The following is an 18,737-nucleotide window of genomic DNA, read 5'->3' on the forward strand; positions in this document are numbered from 1 at the left end:
GCACCCGCTTCTCGACAGTGACACAGGGAGCCTCCCACCTGCAGCCTCTTCAGCTCTCTCGGCCCGCAGGCGCCCAGCCTCCCGCAGCACAGCCACGGCCTGGATGGCGGCCCGGAGCACCGCCCAGCGGAACACGGCCACGGGGTCCATGCCGATGAGCTCCCGCACGTAGGTGCTGTCGCTGCCCCGCAGGAGGGCCACGATGTCTGGCCGCATGTAGTCCATGTTCTTCTCTCGGAAGTCCTGGCATGGGGGGACGGGGGAGAAGCGTGGTGGGGGTCCCTTGCTAGTGTCGGCCGAGGCCCTGGGGTCAGCTCGGGAAGGGCTGGGTGGGGAGCGGGGCCCGTCTCCACGACAGAGAGGGGGTTCCTGCCCACGGGACCCTCGAAAGCAGAGCCAGGGGTCTGACACTGGGTCTGAGCGCCCTGGAACCTCGCCCAGCAAAAGCAGTAAAGAGGAGGGACGGAGCGAGCGCCTGAGGGAAGGGACCTCCAGGACAGCCAGGGGTCTCCTTCCCGTCCCCTGAGTGGAGCACAACCTGGTCGACAGCGGTGACAGACAGCTGCGTACCTTGATCTGATATTTCACCTTCCCTGCGAAGTGCTGGATGATGAAGGCCGGCTCCATGACGGGGGTGCCGACGAAGTATCTGTTGTCCTCGTGCTGCTGTTTGAACTTGGCCAGCAGAGTCTGGCTCGTGGCGTGCGGAAAGCTGGGAAGAGCACGGGACACTTTTAACTGCAGCCGCTCACCTGCCCTGTGCTGTTGGCAGGTCGCAGGCCCTCCGTGGAGGAGGCGGGCGGGTGCTCGGGCTGCGGTGGCCTGGGCACGAGGCTGATGGCAAGTGATGCCCTCAGAGCTGGGAAGCAAAGTTGAACCAGGCAGAGCAGCCCAGTGCCCCAGCCCCGGGGGTCCATGTAAACGTCTGGTCCAGGCAAGATCGTGACTGGGGCCCATCACGGGCAGTTCCTGGAATAATCCCAGGACAGGGGTGACTGCTGGTCTCAGGTGCATCTGTACCTGGGTGCTGTGTCTTGCAGTGGGTCTTGCCCATGCTCCCCTGTTAGAGGCAGGGGCTGGGAGACAGATGAAACAGGGAGGTGAGCCCAGCCTGACTAAGGGAGTTGTTGTATCTGGCTATTTCGGCCTCCCAGGAAGGAAATGCCGCAGCCGGCTTTGGCATCCAGCCTGCGTCCTGCCTCACTGCAAACATGGGTAGCAAGGTATGCCTCCAAACCCCTGATGCCCAGGTTTCATGGCTTGACAGAGGGTAGAGGGGGAGACCCTGTAGCTATGAGGCACATCATTGCCAGGGTCAGGGTGTGGAGAGCAAGAGACCCATTCACTCAGTTGTGGAAATAAATAACATTTTCACACACTATTTTAGAAAACTCAATTCGATGCCCCCCCCCAAATCATGATGAACTAAAACAATAAGATTTTATTTTTCTAAATCTTAAATTTTTTTTTTTTTGCTCACCATGGACTTTTTTTTTTGCATCCATTTTTATTTATTTTTTGGCCATGTCCCAAAGCAGGTGGGGTCTTAGCTCCCCAACCAGGGGTTGAACCTGTTCCCCCTGCATTGGAAGCACAGAGTCTTAACCACTGGACTGCTAGAGAGGTCCCCTAAAATAGCAGGATTTTAAACAAAGACAAATCCGATCAGATTCAGCCTGGCTCTGCCTTGAATGCCTTTCCCAGATTTGGCTCTGGGGAGTTTGCTGGGAGGGACAATTAACCCTTCCAAGCGCCCTGCTCCTTCCCCTATCTGAGAGGGTTTTCTCCCTGGATTCTGGCCGAGATTGGATGTGTCTGTCCTGGATGGGACTCGGTTTGAGGCAGGTGGTGAGCCCGATCCACCCCAGGCCTGAGGGGACTTTGGCAGCAAACGAGGGGCCTGATAAAAGTTGCTGATAAAAAAAACTTTCCAGTGGATAAGGATTCATCTTGCAATGCAGGAGGTGCAGGTTCCATCCCTGGACAGGGAACTAAGATCCCATGTGCCGGGGAACAACTAAGCCTACGTGCCACAACTACTGAGCCCTGGAGCCACAGGTAGAGGGTCTGCGCACCTCAACAAAAGACCCCACAGGATGCAACAAAGATCTCACATGCTGCAACTAGGACCCGACACAGTCAAAACAAACCCCAAACCCTCGAAACATGTCTACGCCCTGACGCGCTGACCCTGCGAATGTGGCCTTAGATGCAGTCAAGTCAAGATGAGCTCTTTGGGGGGCTTTACTGGCAGTCCAGTGGTTAGGACTCGGTACTTTCACAACCGAGGGCTCCTGTGCAATCCATGGTTGTGGGAACTAAGATCTCACAAGCTGTATGACGCGGTCCCCACTCTCCCCTAAAAAGATGAGGTCATTAGAGTGGGTACTGACTGATCTAGTAGACTGGAGTCTTTATAAGAAGAGATGAGGCAGAAGGACAGAAGATGATGTGACTACAGAGGCAGAGACTCTTGGCCACAAGCCAAGAACACCTGGAGCCCCTGGAAGGTGGAAGATGCGAAGAAGTCACCTCCTTGGAGGGAGGGTGGCCCTCCCACACCTTGGTTTTGGCCCAACAAAGCTGATTTTGCGCTTCTAGTCTCCAGAACTGTGGGAGAATAAATTTCTGCTGTTTTAGGCTGTCCTGCAATTTCAGGAACTCTGGCTGAGTGACCAAGCATAAAGCACCTTAAAAATACCCTCTCCAGCCTTCATCATGTCTTGTGTACGAGGGCTGACAGGCGTGGTGGAGAATCTCGTATCCAGGGCCCTGATTCCACTCCCTGCCCTTTGCAAGGCTGCACCAAGCCTGTGCCCAGCTTCTAGATTCAGGTCCCACAAGTCTTTCCCAAGGACTCCTGGGAGGGCGAGGGTGTGTTCCTGAGTTCACAGCTACTTCGAGTGTTAATATTTCTCTGGTGAATTGCAAATGTGGGGTCAGGATTTGCAGCCACATGACTCTGAGCAACTTGGAAGTTCTGGGATGGAATGGACTGGAGTAAGGCCCGGGGGCTGCAGAACTGGATGCATCGGGCCCATGGACACTCACTTGCTCTCTTCGTCCAGCAGATAGAAGAGGCCAGTGGGCTTTTTGCTGATCAGGTGGATGCAGCCAACGTTGTCTGTGTAGTCGATGTTGTGCCATGAGATCCCTTCGCTCTGGTACTCCTCCTGCAGGGTTCAAGGGGCGTCTGTTAAGTTCATCATTTCATGGACACAGTAACATCTACACAGCACACATCCTATGTGAAAACGTTTTAATTATGTATGCACATACATATTTATATATAAACGTGCAAATAACAGGGAGGCATATTAATATATCAATAGAAATACATCAATAAATACATAAAATTATTTGATAAATAAACAGTTAGCAACAGGGAACAGGAACGCAGATTCTCAAACACCTTTAGGAAGTCCTCTACATACGAACCTTCAAGTGGTGAACTTTCAAAGATGTGAATGTGCGCTCACGTGTCAATTATGTAAGTGAGCTCGCGTGTCGTGCACGCAGCCTCTGTAAGTGGTGTGCAGCTCGCCCTCTGTCTTCTGTTGCTGACAATCTTCAGTTCTATCACCTCCCCTCCCTCCTTCAGTCAGTCCTGCCTATTCGCTCCATGCCAGCCCTGTATGCCAGCTGCTGTACTGAACTACTGTACTTTTCCAAGTACTGTAAGATTAAAGATATTTTCTTCCTTTTTTGTGGTTTTTTTAAATGTATTATTGGTGTGAAAATTATTCTAAACCTGTAACAGTACAGGTTTATGTGTTAACTGGGCGTGTGTGTGCGCTCAGTCGCTCAGTTCTATCTGACTCTTGGTGACCCGATGGACTCTAGTCCCCACCAGGCTCCTTTGTCTGTGGGATTTTCTAGGCAAGAAAACTGGAGTGGGTTGCCATTTCCTCCTCCAGGGGATCATCCCAACCCAGGGATCGAACTTGCATCTCTCCTGCACTGGCAGGAAGATTCTTGACCACAGCACCACCTGGAAAACCCAGTTGGGTGCCTAGGCTAACTTTGTTGGACTATGAACGTACTATCAGAACAGAACTCATTCATGATGTAGGGGACTTACTGTATCACACCAGAGTGCTTAAAAATCACATTCAAAATCACCCAGGGGTCAGCAAACTTTCTTTGGAAAGAGCCAGATGGTAAATATATTAGGCTTTATGAGTTAGATGGTGTCTGCATGAGGACTCAGCTTTGCTCTTGTAGAAGGAAAGGAGACAAAGAGGTGTGGCCACGGGCCAGTAATTCTGGGCAGCCCCTGCTCTTGAACTACAATGTCCCGACAATCGTATGTGTGGGAGACGCATGTCACCTTGAACTTTCTAACAGCCATGTTTAAAAATGTGAAAAGAAAGCAGGTGAAGTTAACTTAAACAATACAGTTAATTTAACCCAATACACCCAAGGTGTATGATGGATGTCAACATCATGACATGTGATTTAATGGACATCAAAAATTACAAACATGGCCTTTTACCAATGAGACAAAAATGCTTTTTTCTTTCAATTTTACTTTCTGGCCATGCAGCAAGGCATGCAGGATCTTAGTTTCTGGACCAGGGATAGAACTCGTGCTCCCTACAGTGGAGCTGACTGTGGCTCAGATCATGAAATCCTTATTGCAAGATGAAGACTTAAATTGAAGAAAGTAGGGAAAATCACAAGACCATTCAGGTATGACCTAATCAAATCCCTTACAGTGGAAGTAACAAATAGATTCAAGGGATTAGATCTGATAGAGTGCCTGAAGAACTATGGACGGAGGTTTGTGACATTCTACAGGAAGCAGTGATCAAGACCATCCCTGAGAAAAAAAAATTCAAAAAGGCAAAATGGTTGCCTGAGGAGGCCTTACAAATAGCTGAGAAAAGAAGAGAAGTGAAAGGCAAAGGAGAAAAGGAAAGATACACCCATTTGAATGCAAAATTCCAAAGAATAGCACAGAAAGATAAAGCCTTCCTCAGAGATCAACGCAAAGAAGTAGAGGAAAACAATAGAATGGGAAAGACTAGGGATTTCTTCAACAAAATTAGAGATACCAAGGGAACATTTCATGCAAAGATGGGCACAATAAAGGACAGAAATGGTATGGACCTAACAGAAGCAGAAGATATTAAGAAGAGGTGGCGAGAATACACAGAAGAACTATACAAAAAGATCTTCATGACCCAGATAACCACGATGGTGTGATCACTCACCTACAATCAGATATCCTGGAATGCAAAGTCAAGTGGGCCTTGGGAAGCACCACTACAAACAAAGCTAGTGGAGGTGATGGAATTCTAGTTGAGCTATTTCAAATCCTAAAAGATGCTGCTGCTAAAGTGATGCACTCAATATGCCAGCAAATTTGGAATACTCGGCAGTGGCCACAGGGCTGGAAAAGGCGTTTTCATTTCAATTTCAAAGAAAGGCAATGCCAAAAAATGTTCAAACTACCACACAATTGCACACATCTCACACACAAGCAAAGTGAAGTGAAGTCGCTCAGTTGTGTTCGACTCTTTGTGAGCCCATGGACTGTTGCCTACCAGGCTTCTCTGTCCATGGGATTTTCTAGGCGAGAGTATTGGAGTGGGTTGCCATTTCCTTCTCCAGGGGGTCTTCCCGACCCAGGGATCAAACTCAGGTCTCCTGCATTGCAGACAGAGCTTTACCCTCTGAGCCACCAGGGACACTAGCAAAGCAATGCTCAAAATTCTCTAACCAGGCTTCAACAGTATGTGAACTGTGAACTTCCAGGTGTTCAGGCTGGATTTAGAAAAGGCAGAGGAGCCAGAGATCAAATTGCCAACATCTGTTGGATCATCAAAAAAGCAAGAGTTCCATAAAAAACATCTAGCTTTGTTTTTTTGACTACGACAAAGCCTTTGACTGTGTGGATCACAATAAACTGTGGAAAATTCTTAAAGAGATGGGACTACCAGACCATCTTACCTGCCTCCTGAGAAATCTGTATGCAGGTCAAGAAGCAACAGTTAGAACTGGACATGGAACAACAGACTGGTTCTAAACAGGGAAAGGAGTACGTCAAGGCTGTATATTGTCACTCTGCTTATTTAACTTATATGCAGAGTGTATCATGCGAAAAGCCAGGATGGATGAAGCACAAGCTGGAATCAAGATTGCCGGGAGAAATACCAATAACCTCAGATACACAGATAACACCACCCCCTTATGCAGAAATTGAAGAAGCACTAAAGAGCCTCTTGATGAAAGTGAAAGAGGAGAGTGAAAAAGTTGGCTTAAAACTCAACATTCAGAAGACTAAGATCTCGGGATCCAGTCCCATCACTTCAAGGCAAATAGATGGGGAAACAATGAAAACAGTGACAGACCTTATTTTTTTGGGCTCCCAATTTACTGCAGATGGTGATTGCAGCTATGAAATTAAACGATGCTTGCTTCTTGGAAGAAAAGCTATGATCAACCTACACAGCATATTAAAAAGCAGAAACACTACTTTAAAACAAAGGTCCATCTAGTCAAAGCTATGGTTTTTCCAGTAGTCATGTATGGATATAAGAGTTGGACAATAAAGAAAGCTGAGGGCTAAAGAATTGATGCTTTTGAACTGTGGTGTTGGAGAAGACTCTGGAGAGTCCCTTGGACTGCAAAGAGATCCAACCAGTCCATCCTAAAGGAAATCAGTCCTAAATATTCACTGGAAGGACTGATGATGAAGCTGAAACTCCAATACTTTGGCCACCTGATGTGAAGAACTGACTCACTGTAAAAGACCCTGATGCTGGGAAAGATTGAAGGCAGGAGGAGAAGGGGATGACAGAGGATAAGATGATTGGATGGTATCACTGACTCAATGGACATGAGTTTGAGCAAGCTTCAGCAGTTGGTGATGGACAGGGAGGCCTGGCGTGCTGCAGTCCATGGGGTCACAAAGAGCTGGACATGAGTAAGCAACTGAACTCCATGCAGAGGAAGTGTGCAGTCTTTTTTTTAAAATGATTATGTAAATTATCTTCATTCATTAAAAAAAAAACCACAACTATCTTATTGGACTACAACGGATTAAAATATTGTGACAGTCTCAGGTGCATAGCAGAGCGACTCAGCCACACATATACATGTATACATCCATACTTCCCCAAACCCCCCCTCGCACCCAGGCTGCCCAGGAAGCGTGGAGTCTTTACCACTGGACTGCCAGGGAAGTCCCCCAAATGCCTTTCTCCCCCTGCGCTGTCTGTGCAATCTGCTGTCTTTTGCTCTTCCTACTCAACTCAGTTTGGACTAGCCACATTTCAAGTGAGAAATGTGAGTTTCAGCTAAAAGACATAATAGTAAAATTAGCTAAATATCTGCTAAATATAGGGGCTTCTTTGGTGGCTCAGACAGTAAATAATCTGCTTGCAAATGCAGGAGACCTGGGTTCGGGAAAATCCCCTGGAAAAGGGAATGGCAACCCACTCTAGTATTCTTGCCAGGAGAATTCTATGGACAGAAGAGCCTGGTGGGCTACAGTCCATGGGGTCGCAAAGAATCAGACACGACTGGAGGACTGACACTTGCACTTTCACATATATACCTGTGTAAACCCATCAGTTTTCCTTCCTCATCAGAATCCATCATAGGAAGGACAATACTTGGGTAAAGAAGGCTGGTTATTTTGAAGTGAAAACACCTATAACGTGGGACATCTTGGTGTTGACTAAAGCAAATCCTTACAAGGCAACTCAACTTGTCTCCCGTTGAATCAACTTTCACATCTGAGCAGAGAGAAAGTACAAATATCCCTGCCTTTTGCCTCATCCGGGGCTGGTGGGAATGTTTCCGGACTCTCCCTTTTGGGCAGAGAAAAATTCTGGGGCAGGTTTGATGACAAACCAGGTCCCCAGGGGGATCCCGGTTCTGGCTCATTCCCTTCCTCCTAGGACTGGATGGGTGAATTAAGCCGGTATATCCTTACCTGCTCTAGCTTGAAAATGTGCTGGTTGAAGTAATACTGGAGCTGCTCGTTGGCGTAGTTGATGCAGAACTGCTCAAAACTGTTCCTCTCGAAGTCTTCAAACCCAAAGATGTCGAGGACTCCGATAGACAGGCACTGGGGGAGATGGAGAGAATGGTTATTACTGGTGAGCACTCCCTTGGGAGCAATCTGTCCGATGGTAAGGGTCTTAGAACCTATAATGTTTTTTTTTCAAACTTGAAAGTTTTTATTTTGTATTGGGGTACAGCCAATTAACAATGTTGTGATAGTTTCAACTGAACAGTGAAGGGACTCAGCCATACATACACCGATGTCGTTCTCTCCTCAAACCCCCTCCCATATAGGCTGGCACATAACATTGAGTAGATACAACCTGTAATATTAAACAAAGAGCCCTGTGTTTTTGACTTCTGTTTGGGGCTGCCCTGCGTCGCATGCAGGATCTTAGCTCCCCAGCCAGGATTGAATCCATGCCCCCGAAGTGGAAGCGGACAGTCTTAACCACTGGGCCGCCAGGGAAGTCCCAGAGTCCCCTATTTTCTCCGCACTGGGCCCTGAGAACCGCATCCTGTTGGCTCCCTGGGGCTGCTAAGGGGAGAAACCGGCCTCGTGCCTGACCGACTGCAACCGGGGTCACAGGGTGCCAGCCGGGGAGGTGGGGCCCTCACCGAGACAGACTCCTCCATGTCCTTCTTGTTGAGGAGGGCGTGGTTGATCCGCAGCACGATCCAGTCGAACAACGCGCTGTAGAGGGACTTGGCCATGGAGTCACGGGCGGTGATGGCCTGCGGGCACAGAGAGTGCGGGGCAGGGGTGGGGGTGACACCTCAGGCCGGGTGGGCCCCCGAGGTCTGTGTGCCGGGAGGTCGAGGTGGCGACTTGCACACTCAGCTCCTCTGATACCTCCCCTTCTCACTTTGCCCGCCATCCTGCCAGCTTGGACGCCCTTGCACACCGGAGCATGAAGCCCTGACCTGGCAGCCTGTGGTTTGGCAAGTTTTTCTCGTGGGACAGCCTGCTCCTCAGAGGACCCTGGGGACTGCTGGGATGGGGACATGGGCTCAGGGAGGGCACTCTGGGAGAATACACCAGGAGGTTGGGCTGGGTTCAACCCCTGCAGTTCTGGGAGCACCATGGGCCAGGCCACTGTGTGCCTAAAAGCAGTGATTGATCTTTACAATTTTTAAAAAAGGCTCATTGGGGTCTAATTTACCTACAAGAAATTCCTTGTCTGTATGCTCTCAGATCTAAGTTGTGATAAGACTTACTCAGCCCGCTATCAGGATCAAGATAACAAGTTCCTCAGGTTTTGTGGAAATGGAGCTGTGTAGGGTGCTGCCCTATACCTGGCCTTTATCTCGCTTGCTTAGCTCAGTGCCGCCGGGGAGCAGCTGTGTGTGGGCTCCAGTGGCCTCTGGCACCTGTCACGGACCACGGCTGAGCACCTTTGCCCACAGGGGCTCCAAGTGTCTAGGTGTCCATTTTAGATGCTTGAGCAGCTTCTCCCACGAGCTAAAAATCCCCGCCCCCCGCCCTCGTGGCTAGGTACTTTCCTGATGCTCCCCAACCTGCAAGTTGAGAGGTGTAAAAAAAGAAAAACATGCCACAGAGAAACACTGAGACTGGGGCAAAGGCTAGAGAGGCATCTTATCAACATGCAGGGACCCACACAACGGCTGCAAAGGCCACGCTCTAACCCGGGGGTCAGCAGGCTTTCTTGGGCAAGGGCCCGTGAGTCAACATGATCAGCTTTGCGGGACAGCTCTGCCACTGCAGCAGATCCTTGTGTGCATGAATGGTTGTGGTCAAGTGCCAATAAAGTTTTATTGACAGCAGCAGGAAGTGGGCTGGGTTTGGCTTGCAAGCTGCAGGTGGCCGTCCTCTGCTGGTGAGAACCAGAGTGCCCACTAGACAGCTAGACACAGACACCACCACACGTGGCTCTAGCTCTGCCCCTTGAGCTGTACAGGCTGGTTTGGGCTTCCAAGTTTCTCCTCTGTCAAACTATGCTCTTAAATGCTCAGCTGTGTCCGACTCTTTTGTGACCTCATGGACTGTAGCCCACAGGCTCCTCTGTCCATGGAATTTCCCAGGCAAGAATACTGCAGTGGGTTACCATATCCTTCTCCAGGGGATCTTTCTGACCCAGGGATCGAACCAGGGCCTCCTGTGTCTCCTGGATTGGCAGGTGGATTCTTTACCATTTGAGCCATGAGGGAAGTCAAATTAGGGGCACGAAAATGACCACCCATGCTAGCTATTTCTGAAGGCTCTCCCTACCCCCACCCTGAGCACCCATGTTTTTGGGCCTGCGCACCCCATGAGAACCCAGGGCAGCACTCACCTCGCTGAGACTATAGGGAAGGATGAGTTTGTCGTTGGAGGTCACTGTTTTTCTTTTGGTCAGAACTTCCACTAAGATTTCTCGCTTCACCTGTTTCAAGGTTAAGGAGGAAGAGGGGTGGGGAGGGACAAATTAGGAGTTTAGGATTAACAGATACATTTAATCTATATAAAATATATAAACATATATATAAATATATAGCACAGGGAACTGTATTTAATATCCTGGAAGAATCTATAATGGAAAAGAGTTTAAAACAGAACACATGCTCATATGTTATTGCTGCTGTTGTTCAGTCACTAAGTCGTGTCTGACTCTTTTGTGACTCCATGGACTGTAGCCCACCAGGCTCCTCTATCCATGGGGATTCTCCAGGCAAAAATACTGGAGTGGGTTGCCATGCCCTCCTCTAAGGCATCTTCCCAACCCAGGGATCGACCCTAGGTCTCTCACATTGCAGGCAGATCCTTTACCGTCTGAGCCACCAGGGCAACCCCAAAATACTGGAGTGGGTAACCTATTCCTTCTCCAGGGAATCTTCCTGACCCAGGAATCGAACCAGGGTCGCCTGCATTGTAGATGGATTCTTTACCAGCTGAGCCACCAGGGAAGGCCATATGCAGGTATATATTCATACACACACATACATGAATCACTTTATACCAGAAACACAACATTGTAAGCTGACTGTATGCAATAAATAAAAACTTCAAAAGAAAAAAAAAAATACAGAGGAGAGAAAAGCTGGAGAGCTTGTTGACTAGATCCGTGTGTCACTGAGGCAAGGCCTGAGAAGGGCAGAAGAAGGACCCCCCGGCAGCTGGGCCAGGAGGTGGGCCCAGAGCCCACCCTCAGGGCTGCCAACCACAGTGTGTGGGACACTGGGGTGCCTCAGAATGCTCACACCCACAGGCCTGCTCGGTGGCCTAGACTGTGGTCACGCAGGCCTGGGTGTCACTGCAGCCCTCTGGCCCAGGTGCCCCCTGTGTTATGGCTGTCGCTGCTGGAGTGGGCTCCTGGTCTGGGTGCAGGGGCGAAGCGAGGAGACTGCTCCTCCCTGACTGCCAAGCCCTGTCCACGGGCAGTCAAGAGCTGGGCCAGGGGACCGTCTCCATCTCGTGGCAGACGTACCCTCATTCCCACGAGCACAACAGGAGCTGGGGCTCCTGCATGCAGGTGCATTTGAAAGAGCCACAAAAGGAACACACGTCCAGAAAACAGCTTCGGCATCACAGGCACTTGGGGCTGGCTCCTTCTTTCAGTTTCCCCAGTGGCTCAGATGGTAAAGAATCTGCCTGCAACCAGGGAGTCCCAGGTTTGATCCCTGGGTTGGGCAGATCCGCTGGAGAAGGGAATGGCAACCCACCCCAGTGATCTTGCCTGGAGAATCCCATGGACAGAGAAGCCTGGTGGGCTACGGTCCATGGGGTCACAAAGAGTCGGACAGGCCTGAGCGACTAATGCTACTTCTTTGCTGTGGGGGCGGTCCTGTGCATTCTGTTCAATAGCATCCCTTACCCACCAGATGACACGGGTACCCCCTCCAAATGACTCCAGACATTGCCCAGTGCCCCCGGGGTTGAGGACCAGTGGACAAGGGGATGGTCCAACTACAAAATGACCTTGCTGATCAAATGATGATTTTTAAAAAAAATAATAGTTGATTTACAACATTACGTTAGTTTCAGGTATACAGTAAACTGATTCAGTTATATAAATATATAAAACACTTCGATGGGAGATGGCCCTTCCCAGAAGGAAGATGGGGCAAAAAGATACCTGTACCCCAATGTTCACAGCAGCACTACTTACAACAGCCAAGACAAGGACCAACCTAAATGTCCATCAACAGATGAAAACGGATAAAGGAAATGTGGTATGAATATTCATGGAATACTACTCTGCCATAAAAAGGATGAAATAATGCCATTTGCAGCAATAAGGAGAGACCTAGAGATTATCATACTAAGTGAAGTAAGTCAGACAGATAAAGAAATACCACATTATATCGCTTATATGCAGACTCTTTAAAAAACGATACCAATGAACTTATTTACAAAACAGAAATAGAATCACAGACATAGGAAGCAAACTTATGGTTATCAAAGGGGAAAGGGTAGAGGGAAGGATAAATTAGGAGCTTGGGATTAAAGTATACACACATATATAAAACAGAAAATCAACTATATAGTGTATAGCACAGGGAACTATACTCAATATCTTGTAGTAACTTATAAAAGAATATATATAGAACTGAATCATGTTGTTCTACACCTAAAAGCAACACAACATTGTAAAATGACTATATTTCAATTAAAAATAATAAAAGGAGATGAAGAAGGGATGGTCCTTGAGGGTATTATGTTAAGTGAAATAAGTCAGACAAAGACAAATACCATATGATACCGCTTATATGCAGCATCTTTAAAAAATGATACAAACGTACTTATGTACAAAACAGAGATACGACAGATCCACAGACACAGAAAGTAAACTTACAGTTACCAAGGGGGCAAGGGTAAGGGGAGGCATAATTAGGAGCTTAGGATTAAAGTATATCAGTTCAGTTCAGTCGCTCAGTTGTGTCCGACTCTTTGACCCCATGAACCGCAGCACGCCAGGCCTCCCTGTCCATCAGCAACTCCCGGAGTCCACCCAAACCCACGTCCATTGTGTCGGTGATGCCATTCAACCATCTCATCCTCTGTCGTCTCCTTCTCCTCCTGCCCTCAATCTTTCCCAGCATCAGGATCTTTTCAAATGAGTCAGCTTTCCGCATCAGGTGGCCAAAGTATTGGAGTTTCAACTTCAACATCAGTCCCTCCAATGAACTTCAGTTCAGTTCAGTTGCTCAGTCGTGTCTGACTCTTTGCGACCCTGTGAACTGAAGCATGCCAGGCCTCCCTGTCCATCACCAACTCCCAAAGTCCACCCAAACCCATGTCCATCGAGTCGGTGATGCCATCCAGTCATCTTATCCTCTGTCGTCCCCTTCTCCTCCTGCCCCTAATCCTTCCCAGCATTAGGGTCTTTTCCAATGAGTCAACTCTTTGCATGAGGTGGCCAAAGTATTGGAGTTTCAGCTTCAACATCAGTCCTTCCAATGAACACCCAGGACTGATCTCCTTTAGGATGGACTGGTTGGATCTTCTTGCAGTCCAAGGGACTCTCAAGAGTCTTCTCCAACACCACAGTTCAAAAGCATCAATTCTTCGGTGCTCAGCTTTCTTCACCATCCAACTCTCACATCCATACATGACTACTGGAAAAACCATAGCCTTGACTAGATGGACCTTTGTTGGCAAAGTAATGTCTCTGCTTTTAAATATGCTATCCAGGTTGGTCATCACTTTCCTTCCAAGGAGTAAGCATTTTTTAATTTCATGGCTGCAATCACCATCTGCAGTGATTTTGGAGCCCCAAAAAATAAAGTGTGACACTGTTTCCACTGTTTCTCCATCTATTTCCCATGAAGTGATGGGACCAGATGCCATGATCTTAGTTTTCTGAATGTTGAGCTTTAAGCCAACTTTTTCACTCTCCTCCTTCACTTTCATCAAGAGACTTTTTAGTTCCTCTTCACTTTCTGCCATAAGGGTGGTGTCGTCTGCATATCTGAGGTTATTGATATTTCTCCCGGCAATCTCGATTCCAGCTTGTGCTTCTTCCAGCCCAGGATTTCTCATGATGTACTCTGCATATAAGTTAAATAAGCAGGGTGACAATATACAGCCTTGACGTACTCCTTTCCTTATTTGGAACCAGTCTGTTGTTCCATGTCCAGTTCTAACTGTTGCTTCCTTACCTGCATACAGGTTTCTCAAGAGACAGGTCAGATGGTCTGGTATTCCCATCTCTTTCAGAATTTTCCACAGTTTATTGTGATCCACACAGTCAAAGGCTTTGGCATAGTCAATAAAGCAGAAATAGATATTTTTCTGGAACTCTCTTGCTTTTTCTATGATCCAGTGGATGTTGGCAATTTGATCTCTGGTTCCTCTGCCTTTACTAAAACCAGCTTGAACATCTGGAAGTTCACGGTTCACATATTGCTGAAGCCTGGCTTGGAGAATTTTGAGCATTACTTTACTAGCGTGTGAGATGACTGCAATTGTGCGGTAGTTTGAGCATTCTTTGGCATTGCCTTTCTTTGGGATTGGAATGAAAACTGACCTTTTCCAGTCCTGTGGCCACTGCTGAGTTTTCCAAATTTGTTGGCACATTAAGTGCAGCACTTTCACAGCATTATCTTTTAGGATTTGAAATAGCTCAACTGGAATTCCATCACCTCCACTGGCTTTGTTCGTAGTGATGCTTTCTAAGGCCCACTTGACTTCACATTCCAGGATGTCTGGCTCTAGGTCAGTGATTACACCATCGTGATTATCTGGGTCATGAAGATCTTTTTTATGCAGTTCTTCTGTGTATTCTTGCCACCTCTTAATATCTTCTGCTTCTGTTAGGTCCATACCATTTTTGTCCTTTATTGAGCCCATCTTTGCATGAAATGTTCCCTTGGTATCTCTAATTTTCTTGAGTCTTTCCCATTCTGTTGTTTTCCTCTGTTTCTTTGCATTGATCGCTGAGGAAGGCTTTTTTTTTTTATCTCTCCTTGCTATTCTTTGGAAATCTGCATTCAGATGGGTCTCCCTTGCTTTTCACTTCTCTTCTTTTCACAGGTATTTGTAAGGCCTCCTCAGACATCCATTTTGCTTTTTTGCATTTTTTTTCCATGGGGATGGTCTTAATCCCTGTCTCCTGTACAATGTCACGAACCTCTGTCCACAGTTCATCAGGCACTCTGTCTATCAGATCTATACATGCATTCGATGTATTAAAGATCTAGACATGTATTAGATGTATCATAATGTATATACTTTAATACATTAAATATGTATTTAATGTATTAAAGTATATATATTATTATAAATAAAATAATCAACTGCATAGCATATAGCACAGGGAACTATACTCAATATCTTATAATGAAAAATTATCTAAAAAAAAAAAAAAAAAGAAAATAACAACCCTCAAACCTCCCAAACTCATAGATACACAGAACAGACTGGTGGCTGCCAGGAATGGAGGATGGGTGAAATGTGTGAAGGGGGTTCAAAGGCACAAACTTTCGGTTATGAAATGTCATGAGAATGCAGTGCACAGCATGGTGATAGCGGCTAATGTGACCGTACTGCATAAATGAAAGCTGCTGACAGAGTAGATCTTAGAAGTTCTCATCGTAAGAGAAAAACAATCCCACAGCCCCCGAAGGTGACAAACATTAACTAGACTTCTTGTGGTGGCCATTTGGCAACATATAATACAGATACTGAATCATTTATGCTGTCTATCTGAAGCTAAAATCATGTCGCATGTCAATCATAGCTCGATCAAAAAAAGAAAAGAAATGAGGAAGGGACATGGCCGAGACGGCGGGGGAGGAAGCAGGCAGACAGGCCCGCGCTGACAGGGGCTCAGCCAGTGCAGGAGGTTTGGGCCTCGGTGGGCGGCCACCGTGGCTGAGGACAAGGGACAGTACCTTCAGGAGCTGCGACAGCGTGTCCAGCGCCTCGGGGGGCCCGACCTCCAAGCCTTCATCTCGGCCCGTGGCTCTCTTCTTGTAAGTGATGTTGCCTAGGTACAGGATGGCTGAGAGGATGGAAAAAATCCTGGGGGAGAGAAGGAGCCAAGGTTGGGGCACTTCCTCAGTCTCGAGGCAGCAGAAGCCTCCAGTGAACTGGGCTCAAATTTCCAGTGACCTGGGCTGTGTCTAAAACCAGCCATTCCAGTCAGAACACGCGAAACCCGAAAGATGTCCACTCCTCCGCTGGGGACTCTCTGTGAAACAGGACTTTGGAGGCGCATAGCTCTATTGTTTTTTTGGTGGTAGTGGTGTTGGGGGAGCTTAACGATTTTCTTATGGAGGCATCACATGCATATCAAAAAAAAAAAAAGCACACAGTTCCCCAAGTGTAGTTGTTGGTTTCTTTTTCAGCCACGCTGTGAGGCATATGGGATTTTAGTCACCCTACCAGGGATCGAACCTGCACTCCAGGCATTTGAAGTGTGGAGTCTTAACCACTGGACTGCCAGGGAATTCCGTCCCAAAGTGTTGAGTTTGATGAAGTGTCACAAACTGTAGAGACGCTTGTGACTGACACTCAGACCAAAAAACAGAACAACATTTCAGGCCCTGAACCCTCCCTAGCTCCCAAAGAGAAACCACTGTCCTGACATCTAACACCATCTGTGAATGTGACTTTGGTGAAATCACATGTACTTATATCAGGCCTGTGATTGAAAAGGTGTAAGGTGGGGTAGTCATGTGTGTTATTGCATGTAGCACTGTTCATTCTTTTTTTTTTTTTTTTAAAGATTTACTTATGTATTTTTCTTTTGTTCTGGCCAAGCTGCATGGCATGTGGGATGTCACTTCCCTGATCAGGGACAGAAACTGCATTCCTTCCAGTGGAGTCCTAACCACTGGACCACCAAGGGAAGTCCCACAGCCTTTATTCTTAACGCTGCCACTTCTCAGCCTTGGCACTGCTGGTACCTGGCTTCTACCCGCCTGGCCCCTCGACCACACCTGCAGTGTGACACGCAAAAGCGTCATCAGGCAAGGCCAACTGTCCCCTGGGAGCACAATCAGGACCCCAGTGAGAACCACTGCTGTGCAGGGTTGGTACCTGGCCAACTGGGGCCTTTTTCTGCATTAGCCCCTGAGCTGAGGACGGTTCTTACGCTTTTAAAGGGTCGTTAAGAAAACAGAATGCAAAGAACATGCCACAGAGATTGTGTGGCCCACGAAGCTGAAAAACATTTGCTATCCATCCCCGGAAGATAGCCGACCCCTGCAGGGACATCTTATAATGTGTTGATTTATTTAACCTCTGGCTGGCGGGCATTTGGGAGGGTTTCCCGGGGCTGTGGGCTGTTAGAGACGAGGCTGCCCTGTGCATTTCTGTGCGTGTTTCTGGCCAAGCGCATGTACACGTTTGGTTGTGTACACGCATCTGCAGTAAAAGCTGCCCAACAGCTGTCCACAGGGGTTGGCCCCATGGTGCCCTCTTGGCAGCACGCTGGGCAGAGGCGTCCCCTCTGGGTTTCCTGGTCACCCAGGAAGGTGTGGAGAATGCTCCGAGTGGTTTTGAAGAATTAAAATAATTTTTAATTGTGGTCAAAGACACATCATATAAAACTGACTTTCTTGGCCGTTTTTAAGTGTATGGCTCCGTAATGTGAAGTATACCCACACTGTTGGGCAAAAAGCCTTGTGGCTTTTTTTCTGTTTTGGGTAAATATACCTGAGTAAATTTTCTTTTATTAGATTTTTTTTCCTACCTCTATTGAGATAGTGTAGTTTTTCTGCTAATTAACAAAATCTGTTAATTAGTCTGTTAATGAAGAAATTAAGATTTTTAAATGACGGAGGAATTCCCTGGTGGTCCAGTGGTTAAAACTCCACGCTTTCACTGCTGAGGGCCCAGGTTCGATTTCTGGTCTGGGAACTAAGATCTCATGAGCTGCGAAGGTGCAGTCAAAAAAAAAAAAAGGATTTTTAAATGATAAATGACCTTTGAAAAGCCCTGTTTTTTTTTTTTTTAAATATTTATTTATTTACTTGGCCGCACCTGGTCTTAGTAGCAGCATGTGGGATCTAGTTCCCCAACCAGGGACCAAATTGGGGCCCCCTGCCATGGGAGCGTGCAGAGTCAGCCCCTGGACCACTAGGCAAGTCCCACCCTGTGGTTTTAACTGGCATCTCCCAGGGGCTAATGATGACAGTCCTCTGTCACTCCTGGGGCTACTCTCCTTAGTGAGGTTCCTACCAGGGGTAGGTCAGATCTCTGAGTGACCGGTAAGTCCAGGCAAGGGGAGGTGCCTGGCTGGGCCCACCCACTTACTGCTTCTTGGTGGCAGGAAGGAAGCCCACCATCTCCATGGCCTGCTTGAGTCTTTCAAAGTCATGCTTCAGGTCCTCTCCATCTTCGATCTTCAAGTTATGCTGAAAAACAAAGTCGGCAGGGCTCTGGGTACTTCTGGGCTGGGGAGGGTGGTGTGTGAGGATGATTTTGGCTGGAACCATGGGGCAGGGCCGGGGAGGCAGGGAATGAATGGGCTCCTTTATGCCGCCCCGCTCTGGGCCTCCTTGGAGCTGGTTTGGGGGCTGGAGAGGGCCAAGGCGGACGGCCTCTGACCTCCTGGCAGAGCGTAAACAGCCCGTGGGGAACAGAGGCCGCGTTTGTGGTTGGGGCTCGAGGCTGTTTACCTGGTTGAGGTAGAAATAATCTTCAGGCTGCTTGAGCTGAAATTCCCGACGCTCTTCCTCGCTGACGCCAAGTAACAAATAATAAAACACGTGGTAGTTCCTGTAGGTCAAAATTAGGAGAAAAAAGTTGTTTTTGGAGGCCGAGCGATAGCTAC

At 47.9% G+C, this 18,737-nt stretch overlaps 1 protein-coding gene across 12 annotated transcripts in view; it reads right to left on the reverse strand.

The window, feature by feature from the left end:
- Positions 1-18,737, reverse strand: part of MYO9B (myosin IXB) — a 109,899-nt gene that overhangs the window by 31,520 nt on the left and 59,642 nt on the right. For all 12 annotated transcript variants that reach the window (XM_070462258.1, XM_070462224.1, XM_070462261.1 and 9 more), the window contains 9 exons: positions 18,583-18,682; positions 18,218-18,318; positions 15,850-15,979; positions 10,311-10,400; positions 8,635-8,751; positions 7,946-8,080; positions 3,052-3,173; positions 571-712; positions 39-243 (listed from right to left, as the gene is read on the reverse strand). In XM_070462258.1, the coding sequence (XP_070318359.1) occupies positions 39-243; positions 571-712; positions 3,052-3,173; positions 7,946-8,080; positions 8,635-8,751; positions 10,311-10,400; positions 15,850-15,979; positions 18,218-18,318; positions 18,583-18,682 (1,142 nt within the window). The remainder of the gene's footprint in view (positions 1-38; positions 244-570; positions 713-3,051; positions 3,174-7,945; positions 8,081-8,634; positions 8,752-10,310; positions 10,401-15,849; positions 15,980-18,217; positions 18,319-18,582; positions 18,683-18,737) is intronic.

Source organism: Odocoileus virginianus, chromosome 3 (genome assembly GCF_023699985.2).
Source record: "Odocoileus virginianus isolate 20LAN1187 ecotype Illinois chromosome 3, Ovbor_1.2, whole genome shotgun sequence".
Taxonomy (NCBI): Eukaryota; Metazoa; Chordata; class Mammalia; order Artiodactyla; family Cervidae; genus Odocoileus; species Odocoileus virginianus.